Genomic DNA, 22958 nt, shown 5'->3' on the forward strand with positions numbered 1-22958 from the left:
TGATAACCAGGGCAGTTCTCTTACACTGCGATGGGTAGATTATGCAGCAAGAGATGTGAGTGTTGGGTTTCAAGATGAAATGCAAAACTGAGCCCTCTTTTGCTCAGTTCAGTTGCATTTTGTTTTGGATTCGGTATGAATCCTCCTCACCTCTCTCTCTCTCTCTCTCTCTCTCTCTCTCTCTCTCTCTCAACAAACCAGTCAAGCTCTCATTGCCGGCTTGCTACCCCATCATCCGGGTGGCTCCCACGTCAGTTCCCCGTCTCTACGGTGCTGCCAGCCACTGCCATTCCATTGCCTTGGATTTGGTTGTGGCGTGGGCTGGGAACCGTAAGGCGTTGTCTGATGGGTCGTCCACACTGGGAGGTTTGGTCAGCTGACGCCAGGTATGAGCAGCTCCTGAGACTGAGACTAGTCATAGTGGGAGTAACTAAGGTTTTAGTTCTAATTGAACTAAAACCACGACAGTAATTATGGAACGGAGGGAGTAGTAACATGCATGCCACATAGGCAAAAAAGATTATGTGACAAGTAATTAAAGAGGATGGATGTGTGCATGCCTGTAATGGATATCATGGATGCGACAAGTTACTTACCACTACGACCAGCCTAATGGATGGATGATGTATGCTTGCTACTGTGTGATGAAGAGATGGAGTTCTTACCAGGGGCGATGATGATGACCGTGGCTGAAATAAGCGTGTCTTGAGCAATTAAGACAGCTGTGGCCTGTGGGTCCTAAATTAGAGTGCATCCTTACCTCTCTTGCGGCCTGTTCAATTCATTGCTAATGTTGGATGTTCTGCGCCTTGGACGGTCATTCTGATGAATGATAACCAGGACAGTTCTTTTACATTGTAATGGGTAGATTATGCAGCAAGAGATGTGAGTGTTGGGCTTGAAGATGAAAGGCGGAACTGAGCCCTCTTTTGCTACGCTACAAATATTCGATTTTACCTTCTCTACTATGCACTGTTTTTTCTTTTCTATTCCTCTCTATTGTGTTGATGTGAGTAACGGCCCATCTGGACTTGGATTGATGTCTTCTCTTGGCGATGAAGCCAACCGCCCTAGCTTGGATTGATTTCAGCTGGCTTTGTTTTTGCCTGTATAGTTGTACAAACTATATATGTCGAACACACTATTGTTTTTGACTTGGATTTCTACCTTATGTTTTTCTTCTTTTCCAAAATGGAAAATTTATATTGTCCTGTTTTTATTTGGCTTGCAGTTACTCCTTTTTTTATCTGAAGTGAACAAATGTAAATTGCTTCTTTCATAATACGGCCGTCAGAATAGTGTTCCAAATTAACTTCTGAACTTAGCATATTTGTTTCTGTTGTGTGTTGATGAGTTCTATTCTTTTCTGAATGGCTATGATGATTTCCTCCTCTTTGGTGTTGGAGATCTTTCAACATGTCCTGAGATAGATATGATTGGTTCCATTCAACTTTTCCCAGTTAGACAGTTAGTCGTTATACTAGGAGGCCTTGCTCTGCAGCAAGTTACCAGTTGCGGCTATTTGTTGCTGGGCGGGGAAAGAGAGAGAGAGAGATGGTAAGGAGAGACCTGAAGGGCTGGAATATCACCAAAGAACTAGCCATGGGCAGGGGTGCATGGAAATTAGCTATCCATGTGCCTACCCCAACTTGTTTGGGACTGAAAGGCTTTGTTGTTGTTGTTGTTGTTTGGTACCCAAAGACTTTGAGTACTACCTGAAGCATTTTCCAACTTTGGTGATATATAGTGGGTTAAATCTGAGCCATTCAAGTAATACTACAATTTTTTTTTCTGGATTTTGCGAACTAATCGTGCATGTGTTTGTTATGACACCTGTGTCTGATACTTCTACTACTGTTTGATTATAGTAATTTGATCAGTGAGTACCTTTGGAATATACTTCAGAAAACAGCTTGATTTTCCCTAATAACTTTCTTTGTTTCTTCTTGATTTTAAGCATACCTATTTGGCAACTGTGAATGGTCATGGGCTCATTGCGAAAATTAAGCTGTATATATTCTGTACATTGTGGGCCTGTAGCTTGAAAAAGAAACCTGGCATTACCTATGGCTTTGGTTCTTTGTTATGGCTCTGGTTCTTTGTGTGGACCTTCTGGGAAGGTGAGATGGTGTGAAATTTTTTTATTGAAATAATTTAAAAGCAGATTCTTATTGATGCTATCTTTCAGTTTTTTTGGTCCTATTTTCTCATCCACTGTCAATTTTTCTTCTATTGATATTTGCCACTGTAGTCCTCCTTAACTTCCACTATGAATGCATGCCATCCCTATGTCCTTATAAAGCTTCATCTGTGAGGGAGAGGCATCAATGAGGAAGGATGCTGGTGGCGACGCCTGCCGTCTCCCTATCAATTTGACTTGATAATTTCATTCTTCTGCCGTATTCTACTTATCAGTTTGTACTTTTGGTTTCTCGTTACTTCTTTACTGGTTTCAAGTTTCAACTTAAGGGTCGTATATGGCATGTTAAGATTACCGTTTTCTTTGTGTCATGTTCATGAATGGCTGTGATGATATAGCGTCCCTGCGAGAGCTTCTATCTAACACCTGAATTGATTCACTTGGTGCTAAACTAGGATGGCTTGTGTCACAGCAAGTAACCAGTTCAGCAGCTAACTAGTACTCCCTCCGTTCACAAATATAGTTCATGGTCATTCTACCAGAAATTCAGTTATGGTGTCGAGATGGAGGTATATCTGAGCCATTTACTTACACATGTCCCAGTTTTTGTGTCCACCAGTTCATGATTTGCTCCTGATATAGTGATTCTTCCTGCTATTACTGATTCTCCTGTTCTTTCTGGTAATTTGTGGCTCTTTGACTATTGGCTTCTCTGTTATTCTCTTTGTGGGATTTGTGCTAAGTGCTGTTGATGGCGATGACGAGGAAGGCTCATTCAGAGGTGTACTGAGATCAGACACAATTGCCTGTTTGCATGGTATGGGTTAGGGTTAGGGTTTTGTGTGACTGGGTGGAAGCGTGCAAATCGGGACGGCTTGCTTTCTGGGAGCAACCATTTCAATGCTCAAATGTCACACAGTGGATCACCAAGTGTATCGGATACAGAGTGGGTTCTGCCCATATGATAGACGAGCCAACTGAGCCTCCCATTATTTATTTATTTATTTATAAATACGGCCTCTCTTTGTACATTTGTGGTTATGTGCTTATGTATATAATCTTCTCATTCTGTTAATGATTTATAGCAGTATCGGGATCTCACTGTAATACTCACTCCGTTCCTAAATATAAGTCCTTTTAGAGATTCCACTACAAACTACATACGGATGTATATAGACATATTTTAGAGTTTAGATTCACTCATTTTGCTTCGCATGTAGGTCCATAGTGGAATCTTTAAAAAGACTTATATTTAAGAACGGAGGGAGTATATGTTATCATCTGCAACACTTATGAGAAATGCTCATAGCGAACTGGATGTTGAGCTATTTTACACTTGCATACTCAGAATGCTTTGAATTACTGATGCATGGAGAGGTTCTACTTTGTTTGAATAGAAAACAATCCTGTGTGCTGAAGGCCCTGGGAGGCGGCAGAGGGCTTCACATCTTTTGTTCGAACAATGCTATTATTTGCAACTGTACGCCCACTTTGTTACTTGCATGTTCTGTTTCTTTGCTTAGTGTTCCGTTTAGTCGTTCCTGCATGATTTTCTTCCCTTTCATACTTTTATATTGTATAAATTGTGCTGCGTTGCTCTTCTTCATTCATGCATTTGCTGCACTATGGCACCTCAAGCGTCATTCCTACGCGTATACCTAGGCTATCAATTTTATCACCTTAATATAAATTATATAACATAAAAATTATACGGTTTGAAAATAGAACATCTGAAGTTTATATTGTTATATGTTTTATAATATATGACTTGTATTAGGTTGATCAAATTGACGACCTAGGGGCACGCGCACGCCCTATAAACTGAGAGAGGTAGTATTACATTTGGTCTTTGATGTCATCATATATTTATTTAGTTTTGAGTCTGCCCATTTACTTTTGGTATAAATCATGTGCAACCTAATCTGCAGCACTCCCCCTGCTTGTATGTTTGCCTCTTGTGTGTTGCCCTCTTTCTATGCGCCGTTGATATTTCCAGTAATATGTGATTTGAACTTCAGTGTACTTAACATGTTGATCTCCTGTGTAGTTAATTGTTCAAATTCAAAAAATGTTAGAACTGTAATTTAATTGCTTGGTGATGATTCCCTTAATGAAAATTGATATCTCGGGATAATATGTTGCCATTAACCTCCAGTAAAACTATCATGGCTTTTGGAATCATATTTCATCTACTTGCCATTCAAATCCAAATTTAGGGAAGAACTGAAATTGAATTTAAATGGTGGTCAAATACTTCTGTAAAATCTTCAAAAAAAAAATCACAGTAATGTGAAATAGTATAAATGAAACATGTGAATTTCCACAAATTGGTACTCCCTCCGTTCCAAATTACTTGTTTTAGATTTGTCTAGATACGAAGGTATCTAGCACTGAAATGAGTCTAGATACATCCGTATCTAGACAAATCCAAGACAAGTAATTCGGAACGGAGGGAGTACCTAGCTAGAGTTTTAAACCAACAAATGATTAACTAGCCCTTTAAGATCCAAGGAATAAATGAAATGAAGAAAAAAAATACTCCCTCTGTCTCAAAATAAGTGACTCAAGGTCATTTTAGAGTAGGAGGAGGAGCCAACCCAAACCAAACTCCTGCCTATTCCTTTCCCCACTGACCGATGGGAGCCACCAATCAGGTCGCCTTCCACCTCACCAGTGCGACGTGCAGAGAGCTTCCCGCTTCTCTTCACCTCTTTCCTCCTTCACTCCACCACCCTGTCCCTCCCAAAGCCAATACCCTAGCCAGCTCACCCCCTCTATCTTGTTGAGCTTGCCGGAGAAACCACCTGAAAATAGGGAAAACCGTCGACTAGCGGTCGAGATTGGCATTGCCACCCAGGGCACCAACAGAAACACACGTTGTCTGGACGCGATCGTGGCCTCCTCGCATCTTCAGCGAGCTCTCCCCTCTGCCTCCATGTCCCTGAGCTCCACCGTGTCGTCGCCAATTCACAAGCGCTCCCATGGCCGATTTGGCGCGGTACTCTAGCCGAGGCCGACGTCGCCCTCGGCTTCGGCCGACATCTCCCACGTGCCTTCTTCCTCAAGCTCACCTTCTGCTCGTCCGAGCCTCGAGCATTGACGCATCCTCTCGGCCAAGATCACTTCTGCCCGTCTTCTTTCCAGGACGGCGCCTACTATTGCCCGCTCGGGATCCGCCGGCCGCCCCGAAGGACAGAGCATGCAGCGCTTGCCACCGAACAACCGGATCACCTGTAGTCCACGACCTCAACGCCGCAGATGCCATAGCAGCGGAGCAGCACCAAAGCCGCCGCCTATGACCTCCCATACACCGGCGACACGGCCGCTAGCCATGTCCTTGTCCTCCCTCGCTCGGCGCCGCCCGGCTCTGCCTTGGATTGTGCCTCGCCATCTTCTTCTCTTCCCAAATCGAGTGACGCAAATTTTGTTCAGATAACTTGCAAATACTACAAACGTGGATTACTACAAACGTGGATTACTAGTATTTATAAGCGAGCATTTTAAATGAAAGCCTGCCTTCAGGCTCAGTTAGGAATTATCAATGCAAATCCCAACCCATAATTATTGCGAAATTGTCCAAGCACAGCACTGAATGTTACAAACATTTCGAACATCATGTATGCAATTTACAGTACCATTCAACGTTACACAACACGAACAAACCACGCCACTCCTTCCGGTTGACAGTATCCCATTCTTGCATCACGCAGAAGCTCGAGACTGATGTGCAGATAGGCTTTCCAAGTACTTGTCGACGATGTCCAAACCACACATTTCCTTCACATGGGTCATCGGTGCAGGGACGTCGAGTTGGAACGTTAGCTGTGAGTTTCCAAACTCCTTCCTCGCCGCTCGGATGGCTTCTCTCACTGCACAATGGACGGATGCTGCAAGAACCACGGCAGGTTCCCCAGAGGCTGGCAGAGGCAGACTAGTTAAATCACTTTAACCAATAATAATTTTCAGCTGGCAAAATAGTAAAACTATATTCATGTTGGTTCAATTTAGAGAAAGCAGCCCACTGCATACCCTTTGATGAAAGAACGCGGTTCTTATGGTACCCAGTGTTGAGCACCTCAGCGTTGAACTGCTTCGGGATGGTGTCCACGCTCGGGATCTTGTAGACCCATGTGCTGTCACTCACAACCAGTCCATCGGCATTTGTTTCGTGTTCTTCATTTATGAAGAAACCAATTCCTTGTATGAAGGACCCTTCAATCTGTAAGGTGGATGGTAGAGATCACATGTGAATATACGATACCATCATGCACTATAATGAAGAAACACTCTGATTGGGGCTGCCATGTAATGTCCTTCGCTCTGTTTCGATGTAAGGCATTATCAAATAATATCCGTATTCACTACAAAAGGATAAAAGAAGAGCATAGCGCAGAGGAAAATATCTCAAACCTGGCCCAAGTCCACTGCAGGGTTCAAGCTCTTTCCACAGTCATACACAAGGTCGCTCCGAAGTAAAGTAATAGCTCCTGTAAGAACATCAATCTCTACCTGAATTTTCAGTAAAAAGTGAAAAGGAAGTCAGAGAAGTATGACAGTATCCCATCCAGTAACTATTGAACTATGCTAGTGTGATTGACATTTAGCAGAATATTTTTGTACCTCACTTATAGCAGCTCCATAGTTCAGATAGGTGCTGGATTCTTGGCCAGGTACCCAGTATGCACTTGAGGACAAATTAACATTATCCGTAATGGCCTATTTGGGAAAGTGTTAGCACATATAAAGATAAAAAATTCCACACACAAATATTTTACTCTTATGTAGCATAAAAATCCAGAGGGAAATGAAAAAAAAACCTGAGCAATCAAAGCATCCCATGAAACAGCACCACCGGATTGCTGCTTGAGCTTCTTCATGACTGGCTTTAATCTGTCAACCAGCATGTTGCAGGCCTCAAGGGTTGCTGCACAGCTAGATTCAGACGAAGTGCTGCCAGCAGTGAGTCCACCTTGGATCAAGTTCAGCGTGTCAGCCTGAAGAAGACGCACTCTATCAAGAAGGCATTCAGATCCATCAGGCCATAACTGTCCCAACGCGAAAACTGTCATCTGCTGTACTTTGGTCCACAGTCCCTGCCCAACCTCAACACCTCCAACCTCGACCACAATGGAACCATCGTTGAGCACGGAAACTCTTCCAGGAGCTGGCCTTGGTGCCACCTTGAAGATGAGGGGCACACAAGAGATACCCCTCTTCCGCCACTTGTTGCGGTTGTTAAAATGCTTGATGGATTCAGCTCGATGCAGGTAGCTTGACGTCGTGAGTAATCTATTGAAAATAGAATGCAATGTGTACGTCGATGCTTCGCCTGCGCTTTCTGGATAGAACGACACAAGACTGTCATAGGTATGGAAATTCTTCTGCCTGACATTATTAGCATCAAGTGACAGCACCGAAGCGACATGCTCGATGATAGCTTCAGCGATAAAAGATCCCTGCGTATCTCCAGGAGCACGCATTGTTGACTTGGATGTGTTGTTTGTCTTACAGACCTTGATGTCAAACGAGAGAGCACCCCAGTTGTATTTCTTCAGGCCTGACATCATATAGTCTGGAATTAGGGGGCTCGCATCTGGAGAAATCCCAGCGTTGATCAGAATGTCCAGGTGCAAGGCTGTGATTCTCCCATTGGACTTGAAACCAACAGTGTAATATGCTTTTATGGGGTGCCGACCCCCGATCATGATCATGTCAGTACTGCGGTTGAGATACATCCGCACCGGACGACGTAACTTGAAGGCACAAAGCGCAGCTGCCGTTGCTAACTGCAAAAGCATATATTGTTGGATCACTGAGTAGCAACAGCTGAAAATGGTCAATGTTTCTGCTTTCTTGGAAGCTGAATGAATGGTAAAATGATGCTCAAATGTGCAAACTTATGTTAGAAGCTATCACTAGAACTCTAATCTACCGTAAAAATAGAAATTATCTCTTCATAAAATGCAATATTCATAAAAAAGTACTGTTAGATTCTTTCAGTTGTAACACACAGGCTTTGAATTTGTTGCCACTCTGTTGGACTGCTGTTCATGATTGTTTGATTCTTACTTACAGTGTATGATCTGAATGCCTTCCCACCAAAGCCTCCTCCAACCCTTCTTGTAATGACACGCACATTGCTGAATGGAATGCCGAGGCACCTCGCTATGACACTCTGCGCAAGCTCAGGGTATTGTGATGAACTGTAGACTACAAGAGTGTTATCTTCATCTGGAATAGCCAGTGCTGTTTGTGTTTCCATATAGAAGTAGTACTGAGAGGCAAGTTTCACCTGCGATCATCGAAGTCATACATATTAATGCATGCCATGTGGTGTTGAAAACAGAGACCATCGAAAATCAAATTTAAACGTTGGCGTTGTTAAGTATAAGAACTTCCATTCACTTTTGAGCAATGCAGGTGAGATGTCAGTATGGAAAGGTCTCACGGTGTGTAGAATTAACATACTTCTGTTGCGAGGATCTTGTGATCAGCTTCCGCCATGCCCTTCGAAAAATCACCAACTTGTTTTGGATACCTCTCAGGAGGAACTTCGAAATAACTATTGTTCTGTACAGCCTGTTCTACAGTTAAGATTGGTGGCTTCAAATCTTTTGTGTCATATTCAACAACGACCTGTTTGCCTGCCAAGTTGGCATATCTCTGAGTCTCTGCAATCTGAGGTAAAGTACACATTTTAATGGTATCAGTATTGAAGAAATACACAATAACAATTCATTGTAATAAGTTTGTGACTAGGGCAAAAGTTAGCTAATGCTTACTTGTAACCAGGGGAAAATTGGCACTAATTATTAATTAGTTTAATTTGAAAAGATTACTCTCGGTGTTTAAACTAAATACGAGCATATTATGATAAAATGTGACATCAATACAGTGTATTTTTGCATATCCACTAACGTTGATTTTTAGTAAGCAATTTTGTTATGAAAGAAATCGAGATACAAGCGCACCACAGAAAATTTCCGTAAGCGTTTAATTAACCCAATCTAATATAGATTTTGTTAGGGTATTTTATAAATAAAATTTTGGATGTACATATATAGATATATCTTTTGGATGACAATGTGTGATATTAGGGTTTATTATTTTAATGTGTACATATTTGACCCTCCTAATTAAAAATAACTTCTTCCTTAAGATTAACAACCTTATTTTACAGAGACTAATGAAGAAAATCTCATTTATAAATTGACTTTATTATACAAGAATTTATTTTGAGTAAACATTAAAAATATGAAAAGATAAGTACCACGACACCAAGGGCTTGCCCAGCATACTCAGCGACAGGAGAACCAAAAAGTGGTTCGTCCCCAAACAAGAAGCTTGATCCAATATTTTGCCCTCCACTTGGAATATCCTTAGTGGAAACAACCGTGAGGACCTTCTCTGATGCTAAAGATGGCTTGAATTTGATATTCTTGACATATGCAAGAGGCTGTGTGCTGTAAATAAACTCTCCATAGAGGCAATTTTTTGGAGCAGGAATATCATCTACATATACTGCCTCCCCTGCAGTACAGAAAAGAAATTCTATAAGCCTAAATGTAATCATAAAGGAAGGACAATTTGGAGAGGAAGAGAACTTCTAGATCCCATTAATAACTTTGATGATGTAAGCTTATTAAACACATACCAGAAGCTTGAAGCTCAACTGCGTACTTTTTAATCGGCTCGCCAACTGGTTTATGATCATCACTGAAAATTGTTTCTCGACGTGAAGACAATGGAAGGTTACAGGGATCATCTGTATCTGAAGAACTAGCAGAACCAATGCTTAGAGTCTTTCCAGGCCCTTTGATTCCTTTAGCAAATGGAGACAGGAAACTGAAGAGAAATCCAACAGCCACACTGACTCTGTATTCAGGATGTGATGTTCCTTCCATTGGTACAATTGTTTCTCTAAGTAACCGAACTGCTTCGAGCACAATAGATGGAGTGAGCACTTTTCCATTCAGGTGTTGTTCAACTTTTGTTGCTCTAATGGCATGTTCCGTCCCATAGGCACCAAAGGCCATGTGTAGGTTACTCAGCACAAGATCACCACATGATTTCTGGGAGACATGGCCCAGCATTGCAGAGTTAATATATGAAACCGCATTGCCAAGAGGGCGCGGCGCTGCTCGGTAAGTTTCAAAGATCACCTTACTTTCTTTCTGAGAATCTGAAGCCCAATGTGGAATAAATATGCTCAGGAGCAACGTACTGGGATCACTAGGAGGCTGCTCCAGAAACTCTTCCAAAGTAACCTCTAGTGTTTCTGAATAAACTTGAAGACGCACAGTTGAAGCAGCACCGAGAAGTATGGTCGCGATGTCCGAGGGAAAAGGGTATTTCTGTGCTAGAATTATGTTCCCGCCAATGCTTGCTGTGTTACGGACAAACGGTGTGGCCACCTTGCTCATGTGCTCGGCGAGTTTTCTGAAAACCACACTTCCATTTGGACATGATTTAGACCCGGCTTCTTGCTCAAGTATCTCGATGGTCTTAGAAATTGGTGTAGCTGCTCCAATTTCAATGCCACTGTCTTTCTTCCAAATAGCTGAAAGCTCAGGAATCTCACCAATGTCAATATACTTGTTATATAGATCCTGATCCTTGTATCCCTTTACACCAGAACTTGTGTTCGCGACAACCACTTTAACTGTGCAGTCACTAAACAAACCAGAGTTCAGCAAATCATAATATTGCTCAATGCTTTTAGGATGATACCAACCCTCCCTGGAGACCGTAACATCCGAATCATCATTTAGATGATGAAGCGAAGATTTTATCTCGGATTTCAAGAAGTCCGGGAAAGTGCAGACTCCGCCGCCAAGAGTGTAAGCTGGCAACTTGCTAACGTCGGCGTGCTTATCGCCTTTCTTCCAGAATACATTCAGGCCCAAATCCTCCAGGTCAACATCTGAAGCAAAACTTTTGCATGCATCGACGATCGGCCTGTAACCAGTACATCTACACATGTTTCCTGAGAAAGCCCTTTCTGCTTCGGACACCGTCAGCTTTGAGAACCCTTTTTTTGGTTCAGGCTTCTTGGATTTGTCGGCATTTGCAAGAGAGGTGAAAATAGACATGCACATGCCAGGAGTGCAGAAGCCACACTGGGAAGCATGGAACCCAGACATCCTCTTCTGGATAGAATGGAAACCATCTTTGGTGTTTCCCAGGCCTTCGGTGGTGATGACTGAGCAGAGATTTATGTTGTAGAGCAGAGTCAGGCATGAACTTGCAGAGAATTCAGTCACCTCATCTTTTGTTGGATTGTAAGTTGCTATGAGGACTACACAAGCTCCACATCCACCTGCAATAGAGCACAAGGATACAGTTATTCATGGGATGCTATATCCGCATCTTCTCAGGACAGAATGAACATTACATGGATCTGGAGGAAGTGGCCGAACCTAAAGAACCAGGCCTTATGTAAAAACTGAACAAACACAACAAAATTCACTGCTATTTATTAATTAATTAATCCTAATTTGGTTTGGACTCTTATATCAGAATCTGAACTCCCAAGTGAACAAAACGATGACAGCAGTGAATCGTACAGATGCAAAAGTACATGATGAATGCCGATGCGCAAACCCCGGGCGGTATGAACCTTATAATACCAGATTCTTAACAAGATTTGCATAGGTGTGAAACACAATGTTAGTACACTAACTTGCCAGGGATGTTCAGTTTAGTACATCAGCAATTTCAGAAGTAAAACCTATTGATGCATAGCAAAAGCATATGCAGAAATCCTCCAGAAATTGTTTCCCCCCTGTTTCACCGCCCTTGTCGCGCAGGACATATGGCGCGCCAGCGGCATGTGAGGCCGCCTCCTCTCGCTTCGCCCTCTACATCGCCTCCGGCCATGGGTTGGGTCAGAGGGGGAGGCGGGGGTAGAGAAATGGGAAGAGATGGGAGAGTGAGGGGAAGGGGAACCGAAAAGAGAGACACAGTGGCTCGACGGAGATAGCGCCGGAGCCGGGGAAGACGTGCGGTGGCAAAGCTAAACTAGGGATTTGAGGGCCGATTTGGGAAATTTGGGTACCGTTTTTATTCTCAGAGGTGGTGAGGGGCTTCTGTGCAAGATTCCTGCAATTTTGTAAAATATCGCTATAGTTGGTGGGTCTGTTTCTAAATTAACATCACTAACAAATTTACGCGTTCAATGCATTTTACTCTTTTTCATAAACTTCTGGAGTATTGCATCCGCAGAGATTGTAATAATGATACTTGTGTCTAAACCAGGGATTCCATGATCTTCAAAAACTCTCTTCCATCGGGCTGGTGTAATCCACATTTAAAAAAAAATCAAGCCGAATTTTGAGTAGCTTTCCCTATGTATTTGTTGATCGAAATGCTATCATGTCAAATGCTACCCACCACTAATGTGGTTAAATTGTCACTTTGAATCCTTAGCTTAAGAGATACTACCTCCGTTTCAAAATAATAAAAGTTCTGGATTTGTCCTAAGTCAAATTTGTTAAAACTGACCAAGTCTACAGAAAAATATATTAACATCAAAAACACTAAATTAGTCTCACGAGATTATTTTTGTACTACTGTATTTGGTGCTGTAGATCTTGCCATATTTTTCTATAGAGTTGGTCAAACTAAGACAAGTTTGACTTAGGGCAAATTAGAACTTCACTTATTTTGAAATGGAGGTAGTAACTCACTAGGTCTTGTTCCAAAATGTAGGACATACTTGCATTGACTCAATGTAAGTTGTGGATGTGCAAAACTTTTGAGGGTTTTGAGCCTATGAGGAGGAGGGGCCGTTACCAATGGCGCTACCAATAGCAGGTCAGCCGGGGAGGATCTCAATCTCAATGGCGTGGTTGTTGTAAGTTCTAACACACTCATCGAGCTAAGGAATTGGTGGAGTGGAAGACGTTGGTTCACGCTAGACGGGGAATATATTGTCCAGGTAGATTGAGCGAGGTGCAAAAGTGCATGGCCCCACTCGATGGGGCTGCTGCTCCAAGCTGTGTCGCACTAGGTAAGTAGGAAGATGAATGCCGACCATAACAAATTCTAGCTCGGCAGGCTTCTATCCCACGCAGTGCGGAGCTACATTGGGGCCAGTCCATATCATGGCCCGCCTATCATTTAGAAAATTTTAAGCTATACATTTACTCTTGAGCCTTGGACCAACAAAACATAGGCTATTCCCCTTTTGTTTGACCCTCCCAGCCCGCCTAGCACTGGGCTTTAAGCTCGATCATTGATCCGATGACATCCCTACATGGAAGTGATCTTATTTCGCGCGTAGCTCGCTAAATAGCAACCTATATATAGTGCATATCCCCCCTCGGGTGTGCCCCATCCTAGTTAGCCCATTCTGATTTTTCTTCCGACGGGTTTTGGGAAGGTCCTAGAACCATCGTTGAATCGGTTTTTTTCTTTATTTTTCTTCCGTTTTTTCCTTTCATTGTTCATTTATTCCTTTTCTTCTTCTTCTTCTTTTTTCTTTTCCTTTTTACAAGTCCGCAAACTTCTCATCAAACTTGTAAAATTTCAAAGTCGTGAAGTTTTTCAAATCAGCGAACACTTTTTCAAATTCATGAACTTCTTTGAAAATCATGCACATTTTTCTAAAAATTCAGAATAAACTCAAATTTGTCATTGTATTTTTGAAACACATGAATGTTGTTTTAATCTGAGAAGGTGTTTTAAATTAGTTAACATTTTCAAAACATTAAATAAAAAAAATCAAATTCATGTTTTTTAAAACTATATACATTTGCCAAATTGATGAGATTTTTTGAAACTCATGAACAGTTTTTAAATTGGGAATTTTTTTTAAGTTGGCAATTATTTTTTTGAAATCCGTGAAAATTTTAATGAATTGCGAATATTTTTTAAAAAAATTGTAATTTTTAGAACAAGGATCATTTTTTAATATCAAAAAATATTTCTTATATTTTTAAAATTAGGAATGATTTTAGAAATTTTAAAAATAAAATTTGTGAAGATTTTATGGAAACCCCAATTTTGTAAGAAGCAAAAAGTTTTAAAAAAACTAAAAACAAAAAGAAGCGAAGAAACAAAGAAACGAAAGAAAAGGAAAAGGAAAAACAGAGGCACCCCATCCCGCCCATGGGACCTTGCCCAAAGAGCGTTTGGGGGACTAGCGGCGCACTATGCGCGCAATAGTAGGTCCCTCCCTCAACCTGGCCTAATCCAGAATCGTTTCTAGATCCTGCAAGCCTTGTAGGATACTCTTCCCGTCCCATAATATAAGAATATTTTTTAAGTTCTTTTAGCTTGAAAACGTTTTTATATTATGAGACGGAGGGGTATCAATTATTTACAGATTAACAGCATATATGAAAGTGCTCAGTCAGCCATACGTAAGCACTGCCGCATACGAATCTTAGTGATGTGACAGAAAGGCGGAAAATGAGAGAATGAGAGGAAGAGGAGTATAATGTATATTATCATCCGTGCATGCCACGAGCAATCAACCACCTAATAAGGCCTCCTTTGGTTTGTAGGATTTTTGTAGGGATTTAATAGGATAGAATTTTTGTAGAAAAAAAATTCTTTTAGAGTCCTTTGGTTTGTAGGAATGGAATCCTATTTCTATGGAGGAATTCTTCCTATCCTCCACATTTCATAGGAAAATAAACATTAGCCTAGACTCAATGAAAAAAATCCTATGAAGTGAATCAAAAGACATCTTCTTTTCTATTGCTACTCATAGGATTTAAGATGCATGCCATCTCATTTTCTATGACTTTTCTGTTCCTATGATTTCCTTATCCTATAAACCAAAAGAGGCCTAACTATCCAGCTGTGGAGGATTTGACAACAAATGTGTATTCGCATAAAACGAAACAGTGTTGGTTATGACTCTGTGACAAGGACGGATGAGAAAGCACGTTCCACATGGGAAAGAGGACACGTGAGCTGATAGCCAAAATGGAAACGCCAAGGAGGATCACTGTCAGTCTGTCACTGCAAAATATGATCATAACCACCGATCAACCGGCTTAGCTAACAGTGACCGGTAGTTCGACACTTGATGCGAAGTCTATGTTTTTCATTGGTATTCCATTTCATTTTTGGTATCAAGGTACGTAAGGTACATCATTGTTCCGGTATGAGTGCTCTAATAATGCTGCGAGAGTAGATCAGAGATTCATGGCTAGTATGATGGCTTGTCTGTAATTTTTGTACTCTTCTTATTTGGTGAGACCGGGCAACACATTTACATCCGTTTCAGAAAAAAAGGCACATCATTAGATGAATCACTTGCATCTATGGTGAAACCATGAACAATTACAAATTTGCACTTTGTTAACTAGTATTTCCCTCACCTTAGATCGACACCCGAGCACACCACAGCTGGATGTACCCAAGGAACGACACCAATCGTTTGTACTATGTGACATTATGAGAGTAGATGCATGGAGTTAAAATTTGAATAGTGATTTGAGACTATGTGTTTCTCGGAGCTTAGTGTGGCATTCTGTGGACCACGGAACCACGGAATAAAAGATCATTAGATATGTAACTAAAGCTTGCGTACCTCGAATCTGGACGTGATATGTGTTACAATCAGTATCTACTAAAAGTTGCGATCACTTTAGCCCAACATATTTCAAAGTTTACAAAACAGAATTATGTTGAAATAATCATGTCGACATAGACATGAAAACATTTTCACCCACATAATGATCTCCGTGTCAGGCTATTGGCCGATCTCCTGAAACATCAATTTCCTTGTAATGTGAGTTCACGACAGTGATCTCTCTCGTAATTAAATACTCCCTCCATTCCAATTTTATATTATTAAATCTGCAATAATTATTTTAGTATGAAGGGAGTATAAAGTAGTAGATAACGTATTTTAAAAGTAATGATGTACGGTCGGACCACAACGCATGCATGCCAAACGCAAAATCACACAAGACATAATTCAAGTGTGTACTCTTCCAGCATACATACGACCGACAGTACAATGCTTGAGTGATGTTGGTCTGCTTTGCGGGGTGCAGTTGGCAGCGTTCGTACGCTCCTAGAGCTAGCAAGAGAATGGCGGGTCAAGAACGAGCTTGGTTCGGGTGAATGGCGTCCGGGTTCGGATGAACTCGAGCAGCGTAGTCCCGGGGTGGATGTTGGCGCCGGCCACCTCGTGCCGCCGCCCGTTCAGCGCAAACACCACCTTCTCCAGCCTCACCGATCCCATCGCCACTTCGCCACCGCCCGGTTGCGGCGATGCATGTGTAGCTACTCTGCCTGGCAGGCTAGGACGTGCACGGCGATGTGTGTGTGTGTGTGTGATGGAGAAGGTGGTGGGCGAGCTGCTGCTGCTGCGCTACAGCGAGGGAGTTGAATGCTGGCTGCCTACTCCCTCCGATTCAAATTAGTCGACGCAGAAATAAATGTATTTAAAACTAAAATACATCTAGATATATTTATATCCGTGACAAGTAATTTAAAACAAAGGAAGTACTTGCGTACGTGACGGCGAGTGCTGGCTGCACGCCTCCTTGTAGACTCCGGCGTCACCGACGGGGATGGACAGCGCGGCATGCATGGCGGTGATCCGGCCGGTAGGTGCACGTGCAGTGCGAGCGGTGCCGAAGCAGTGCTGTTCGGACACATTTTTTCTGCTGCGTGGATAACGATATTTCCTTGCTCGAGTTGTGTGGGCAGCAGCAAACAGATGAAAATCGGTGGAGAATCCTTCCTCGGTTGTCAAAGTGGAAGCGGCAAGAGATACGATCTTCTTGACTCCCACTAGAAAACGTTATCTGCTTTCCTTCAGAAAAAAAAATCGTTATCTGATATTCCACCGCCGTCTCTTCCTCTGGTCCTCTCTCCATTTGAGAAAGGAGATTCCTCATCGACGTGGAGCAAATACGACCAACTAAGTTACAATCACTTTAGGCCAACATATTTCTAACTTGTAAGTGTACAAAATTGAATTGTGTTGCACAATCATGACGAAATAGACATCTCTCTCTCTCACACACAGACACACACACAAAGGCATGAAATATCGTCGCCGACATAATGATCTCGGTGTCGGACTAGCTATCGGCCGGTCTCCAACGACTGAACCACCAATTTCCTTGTACCACTGGGAGGACACTGCTCGTGCTCGTGCTCGTAATTAAACAGAAAGCAGATCACGTACGTCTTTGGATCATCAAAATCAATGATGTACGCTCGGAGCCTCGGACCACAACGCATGCATGTCATGTCGACACAAAATCACAGAGACATATTTCAGGCGTGTGCTCTTCCAGCATACACACGGCCGACAGTACTTCCTACGCTTGAGCGATGTTGATCTGATTCGCGTGGTGCGACTGGCATTGTTCGTACGCTACGCTCATAGAGGTAGCAAAAAAATGGTGGACCAAGACTCCAAGAGCTTGTCGCTCCCTCCGATCCATGTTACTCGTTCCAAATTTGTTGTTAAGAGCATGCAGTGCATACAGAATGGGTGCTCTAAGCCTCTGAGCCTATACTAACTGTTAAACTGTACGTACCTTCGCCACAGCCGAGCTTGGTGCCGGTGAAGGGCGTCCGGGTCCGGATGAACTCGAGCAGCGTGGTCCCCGGGTGGACGTCGCCGCCGGCCACCTCGTACCGCCGCCCGTTCAGCGCGAACACCACCTTCTCCAGCCTCGTCGACACCATCGCCGCTTCGCCAGTCGAACTCGGCGGGTGAGCTAGCTAGAAATGGTGGATTGATGCCTATATGAGTAGCTACTCAGCCTGGCTGGAAGGACGACGCGCACTGGGATGTGAGTGATGGAGGAATTAACGTGGTGGGCGCGCGAGCAGCTATAGGGAGTTGGATGAATGCGCTGGTCGGCCTCGATCTGTTGCCTCTTTACTTTGCGTGACGGCGAGTGGTTAGCTGCCCCGGCGACTCGGCGCGCGGGGGAGGAGATCGGGCCAGCCGTCACCCGACCGGGACAGCCACGATATGGGTATGGACGGCGATCTGGTGGGTCCGCCGACGCGCACGCACGTGCAATGTGAAGTACTCCCTCTGTTTCAAATTATTCGTTGTAGAAATAGATGTATCTAGAACTAAAATATATCTAGATATATTCATTTCTGCGACGAGTAATTCGAAGCAAAGGGAGTAACCACTGAAGCTATGTTGTCTACTAGACACAAAAAAGTCCCAACATATTCTGTTGCCTTCATGTTCGTTAATAAATTGAGGCGAAAGAGGTATGATCCTAATTCCCGTCCCGATCAACCTGCTATCCCGCCGTCTCTCCCTCTAGCAACGACACATGGGGTTTTTTGTCACCAAGATGAAACAAACCATCACATTGTTTCTCTCATGTCTATCAGCGCGTTTGTTATGGCATATGTACCGAGTTTTTTTTGTGTGTGTGAGAAAACATCCGATCTATTCATCTTCAATCATGGAAGTACAACGAACACCAGAAATAGTAAAAATTACATCCAGATCTATAGATCACCTAGCGATGACTACAAGCACTGAAGCGAGATGAAGGTGCACCGCCGTCATCGCCCCTGCCTCACCGAAGCCGGGCAAAACTTGTTGTGGTAGACAGTGCGGGAAGTCGTCTTGCTAAGGCCCCATAGGGCCAACGCAAACAGAACATCAACAGCCGCCGATGAAGAGTAGCGTAGACCGGAAGGATCCAACCTAATGACATACGAACGTAGACGAACGACAAACAGACCCGAGCAAATCCACCAAAGATAGTGATGGAAAACAAGTGGGAGAAGGCACTTGCCTCCCGTGATGCCGCGGCTACAAAAATGTCGTCCACATGGACGGGCATTTTCTCGGCGAGGAAGAACAAGAAGGAGGAGAGGTACAAGCTCATGTTGGATGCGTAAAAAGAAAGGATGGAGTGGGAGCGAAAGAGCGGAGAAGAAGCTCGAAATTAAGAGAGAGAAGATCGAGTTGAAGAAGTAACAAGCGGCGATCAAGTGAGAACTCGAGAAGGCCAAGACATTTGGCAACATAGAGATTGAGAAGGAGAGGTTGCAACTCGCACGGAACGCGGAGGTTGCGAGGATCATATTGGCGGACGAAACCCTCTTGGATGAGCATGTGAAGAAGTGGTTTGCGAAGAAGAAGAAGAAGATCAACGGCCATAGGCAGTACGAGGCGGCAAAGGCGGCTGCGGCACAGATGCAGGCGCAGCGGGAAAATATCTGGTGCACCGGAGCTTGTGGTGCTACCGGTGCACCAGACTCATATTGTGCTTTTAAAATGTTCAAAAAATTCTGAAAAAATAGCACACTCATACAACATTAATATATGTTGTCATAAAATTTCAATTCAAAATTCTAAACATAACTCAAAAAACAAAAATGACAAATTCAACACTAAATAGTACACAACATAACTTGGGTTTTAGATTTGGCCCATTATCACACTGTTGTCAAATTTGTCATTTTTGTATCTAAAAAAAATTCAAATTTTTATCCGAAATTTTGTGACATCATACATTGATGTTGTGTTAACATGTTAGAATTTCTTCAGATTTTTATAAATATTCTATGGCATCCGGTGCACTGGTCGCACCACAAGTGCGGATGCACCGAATACATTCCCCAGGCGGAGGAGGCTGCCCGGATGCAGGCGGACCAGGATGCATTCCTCTAGGAGCAAGCGCCCGACCTGTGGTCCGAGGTTATCCGTCACGCTCGGACATTGATTTCATTTTGGTATATCCGGTTTGTTGAACTATGATTTGCTTTGCTTTGTTTCGAACATTTGAATTTGGACAATTTGCATCGTATGATCGACGTGCATGGATTGTATGTATTTGAGTATTAGAATTTGAGGTATGCGGATGTGCGGCGCAATATATGAGGGGCTGACGAACGCTGTCTGTGGACGCTCCCAGACGCGCCCGTGGTCTATATGGGGGTCGGATTTGTCAAGTACGGCTGTAAATGCTCTAACCAACCATATTTTGCGTACTTCGAATGGTGACCTGATATCAAGATGGCAAAGGGGAGGAAACCCATCGGGTTTTGCTTGCCCAAACCCATCCCTATGAAAAAATGGCAAACCCGTTCCTGTCCCCATCACCGTCCGGGCCTAGTTTTTTGCCTGCCCACTAAACCCGTCAGGTTTTCTAAACCCATTGGGAACCCGTTCCCACGAGCAGACAATGAAAACAACAATATTTGAAAGAAAAACATGAGCATATTACAGTCGTAAAAATCAGCATGAGCATATTAAACATGAGCAATTTTAAAAGTTAGAAATATGTTGGGCTAAAGTGAGCAATTTTAAAAGTTAGAAAAACATGAGCAATTTTAAAAGTTAGAAATATGTTGGGCTAAAGAAAAACATTTCAACAGCAGTAACATCGGATAAATAGTAGCTGTGGGGTTGGATTTTGTACTCAAGGGCCTCCAAGCTGGGGGGCTTGGCCACTCGGGTGCTGTGGCTTTGGGCCGCTCGAGTCAAGATGGATCAGTGGCATGAAAAAAAAAACATATTTTGATGGGTATTGTCAGGTTTTGGGTTTGGGTACTACCGAAACGAGTTTAAACCCGCAGAATATGCCAGGTTTTATAATGTATCCATCAGCAGCCCCGTGGAAATAAAAAGACGCCCATCCGTGTCCCCTGATAGGGTAAAAATCTGATGGGACACGGGTTTCAGAGCCCATTGCCATCTTGAGATATGGTACATTAATACGTCCAACTAGTAAGTTACGATCACTTTAGCCCAACATATTTCTAACTTCTAAGTGTATAAAATTGAATTATGTTGCACGATCATGACAAAATAGACACCTCTCACAAAAAAAAACATTATACATCGCCGCCGACACATCCATAATGTATGCTTTTTGCTGCCTCTTAGCCCTCTCTCTCCTTTTGGAGGCGGTCTCTATACATTGCATGAACTGCCTCTAACAAAAAATTGGCTAGCATCGCCTCTAACCTTAGAGGCTGCCTCTAACAATTTAACAATCTATCCGGTCCCACTAATTAGCCTTAGGAAGAATAAGAAAGTACAAAAGAAATATTACTGATTGGACAAATGTGATGCTAATCAGTACTAAATTTCTGCTAGGGCCCATCTTAGAGGTTGGTTAGAGTCTCTATACATTGTAGTTTTTTTATTTAATAAAAGGCAAACCATGTGGGCCCTATCTTAAAGACAAGGTTGCCTCTATACACTGATATGCTCTCTGCTATCGGCCGGTCTCCAACAGACTGAGCCACCAATGTCCTTGTACTACTCGGAGTTCACGAGAAAAGTGATCGTGCTGGTAACTAATAAACATAATAAAGCAGATCATGCAAGTGTTTGGATCATCAAAATCAATGATGTACGCTCGAACCACGACGCAAAATCACACAAGACATAATTCAGGCGTGTGTTCTTCAAGCATACACACCACTACGTTTGAGCGATGTTGATCTGCTTCGTCGGGTGCGGTCAGCAGCGTTCGTCCGCTCCTAGAGGTAGCAAGAAAATGGTGAATCAAGAGCGAGCTGCTCCCTTCAATTCATATTACTCGTTTTAAATTTATCTAAATACAAATGTTAAGAGCATGCAGGATTCATATTACTCGTTTTAAATTTATCTAGATAAATATGTTAAGAGCATGCAGTGCATGCAGCATGGGTGCTCTAAGCCTATGCTAACTGTTAAACTGTACACACCTTCGCCGCAGCCGAGCTTGGTGCCGGTGAAGGGCGTCCTGGTCCGGATGAACTCGAACAGCGTGGTCCCGGGGTGCACGTCGGCGCCGGTAACCTCGTCCCGCCGCCCGTTGAGCGCGAACACCACCTTCTCCAGCCTCGTCGACCCCATCGCCGCTTCGCCGGTCGCCACCGCTCAGTCGACCTCGGTGAGCGAGCGAGCTAGCCAAAAATGGTGGATTGAGATGTCTACTATATGAGGAGGTACTCAGCCTGGCTGAAGGACGACGTGCACTCCTCGCAAAAAAAAAAGAAAGAAGGACGACGTGCACTGGGATGTGAGAGACGGGGGAACGTTTTTTTTTTTGAAACTAAAAAGGTGGCTGAGTGCCAACCTTATATTTCAAAACAGGCCATTTTTTTTAGAAAAGGAGGATGACCCCCGGCCTCTGCATCTGGGAGATGCATACGACCACTTTATTGATTATTCTTAGGACCTTACAAAGTATTACAACAATGAGTCTGAATCCACCATCTTGGCAACACATGCCGCTACTTCTATCCAAAATGATGAAGGGGTGCTAGCTGGGCCACTACCTAAACCACTCACCTAAGCCTAACATCAAAAGCCGGAAACCGAAACATATTCGGAAGCCCCAGCCGAGCCACATACCGGGTCTGGGGCACAATCTAGTCAGAGCACTCGTGTGTCGTCGCCGCCATCTTCCACAGGTCCGTCTTCAGATCATATTGAGGCTTCTACCTTGACTAGCCACTCTGCCATCGACGTCACCATGACGCCAGACAGCAACCTCCTCCTGCGCGAGTCCATCTCCGCGCATCGGGCGGCGAGCCTCCACAGCGCCATGCCGCCGATTTTCGCCGCCATCAATGAGTGAGATGAAGTACCGCTCCACCACGGCATGTACAGGGTGAGGAAGGGAGAGGTCCCCATCGGAGACACGGCCGGAAGAGAAGCACCGCAGCCTCGAGACACTGCCTGGTGCTGCGACGCAGTAGTCAGGCGGGCCGCCACCAGGAACCAGACAAGCTCGCCATGCACACCCAGCATCCCCATGCCCAAGTCGGCGCCTTCAAGAAGGTGACGACGCTGTGCCGCCGCCGCCGCTTAGCCACCGGGGCTAGGGTTTTCACCCGGGCGCAGGGGAAGGGGGGA

At 43.6% G+C, this 22958-nt stretch overlaps 1 protein-coding gene across 5 annotated transcripts; it reads right to left on the bottom strand.

Moving 5' to 3' along the window:
* Window positions 1–5675: 5675 nt before the first annotated feature.
* On the bottom strand, window positions 5676–21968 carry LOC125522901 (putative aldehyde oxidase-like protein). 5 transcript variants are annotated; one of them, XM_048687947.2, is made up of 10 exons: window positions 21803–21968; window positions 9795–11459; window positions 9411–9670; window positions 8609–8818; window positions 8214–8432; window positions 6958–7926; window positions 6761–6856; window positions 6551–6649; window positions 6170–6359; window positions 5676–6057 (listed from the first exon to the last, which is right to left on the bottom strand). In XM_048687947.2, the coding sequence occupies exons 1-10, from the start codon at window positions 21951–21953 to the stop codon at window positions 5843–5845; spliced, it is 4074 nt and encodes a 1357-aa protein (XP_048543904.2). In that variant the 5' UTR covers window positions 21954–21968; the 3' UTR covers window positions 5676–5842. The 5 variants fall into 5 exon arrangements, with proteins under 5 accessions (XP_048543904.2, XP_048543903.2, XP_048543905.2 ...); XM_048687946.2 differs by lacking the exon at window positions 21803–21968 and adding an exon at window positions 17659–18014; XM_048687948.2 differs by lacking the exon at window positions 21803–21968 and adding an exon at window positions 11871–12186.
* Between the last annotated feature and the right edge of the window lie 990 nt (window positions 21969–22958).

This window comes from Triticum urartu, chromosome 7A (assembly GCF_056163025.1).
Source record: "Triticum urartu cultivar PI428250 chromosome 7A, HENAU_Tu73, whole genome shotgun sequence".
Classification (NCBI taxonomy): Eukaryota; Viridiplantae; Streptophyta; class Magnoliopsida; order Poales; family Poaceae; genus Triticum; species Triticum urartu.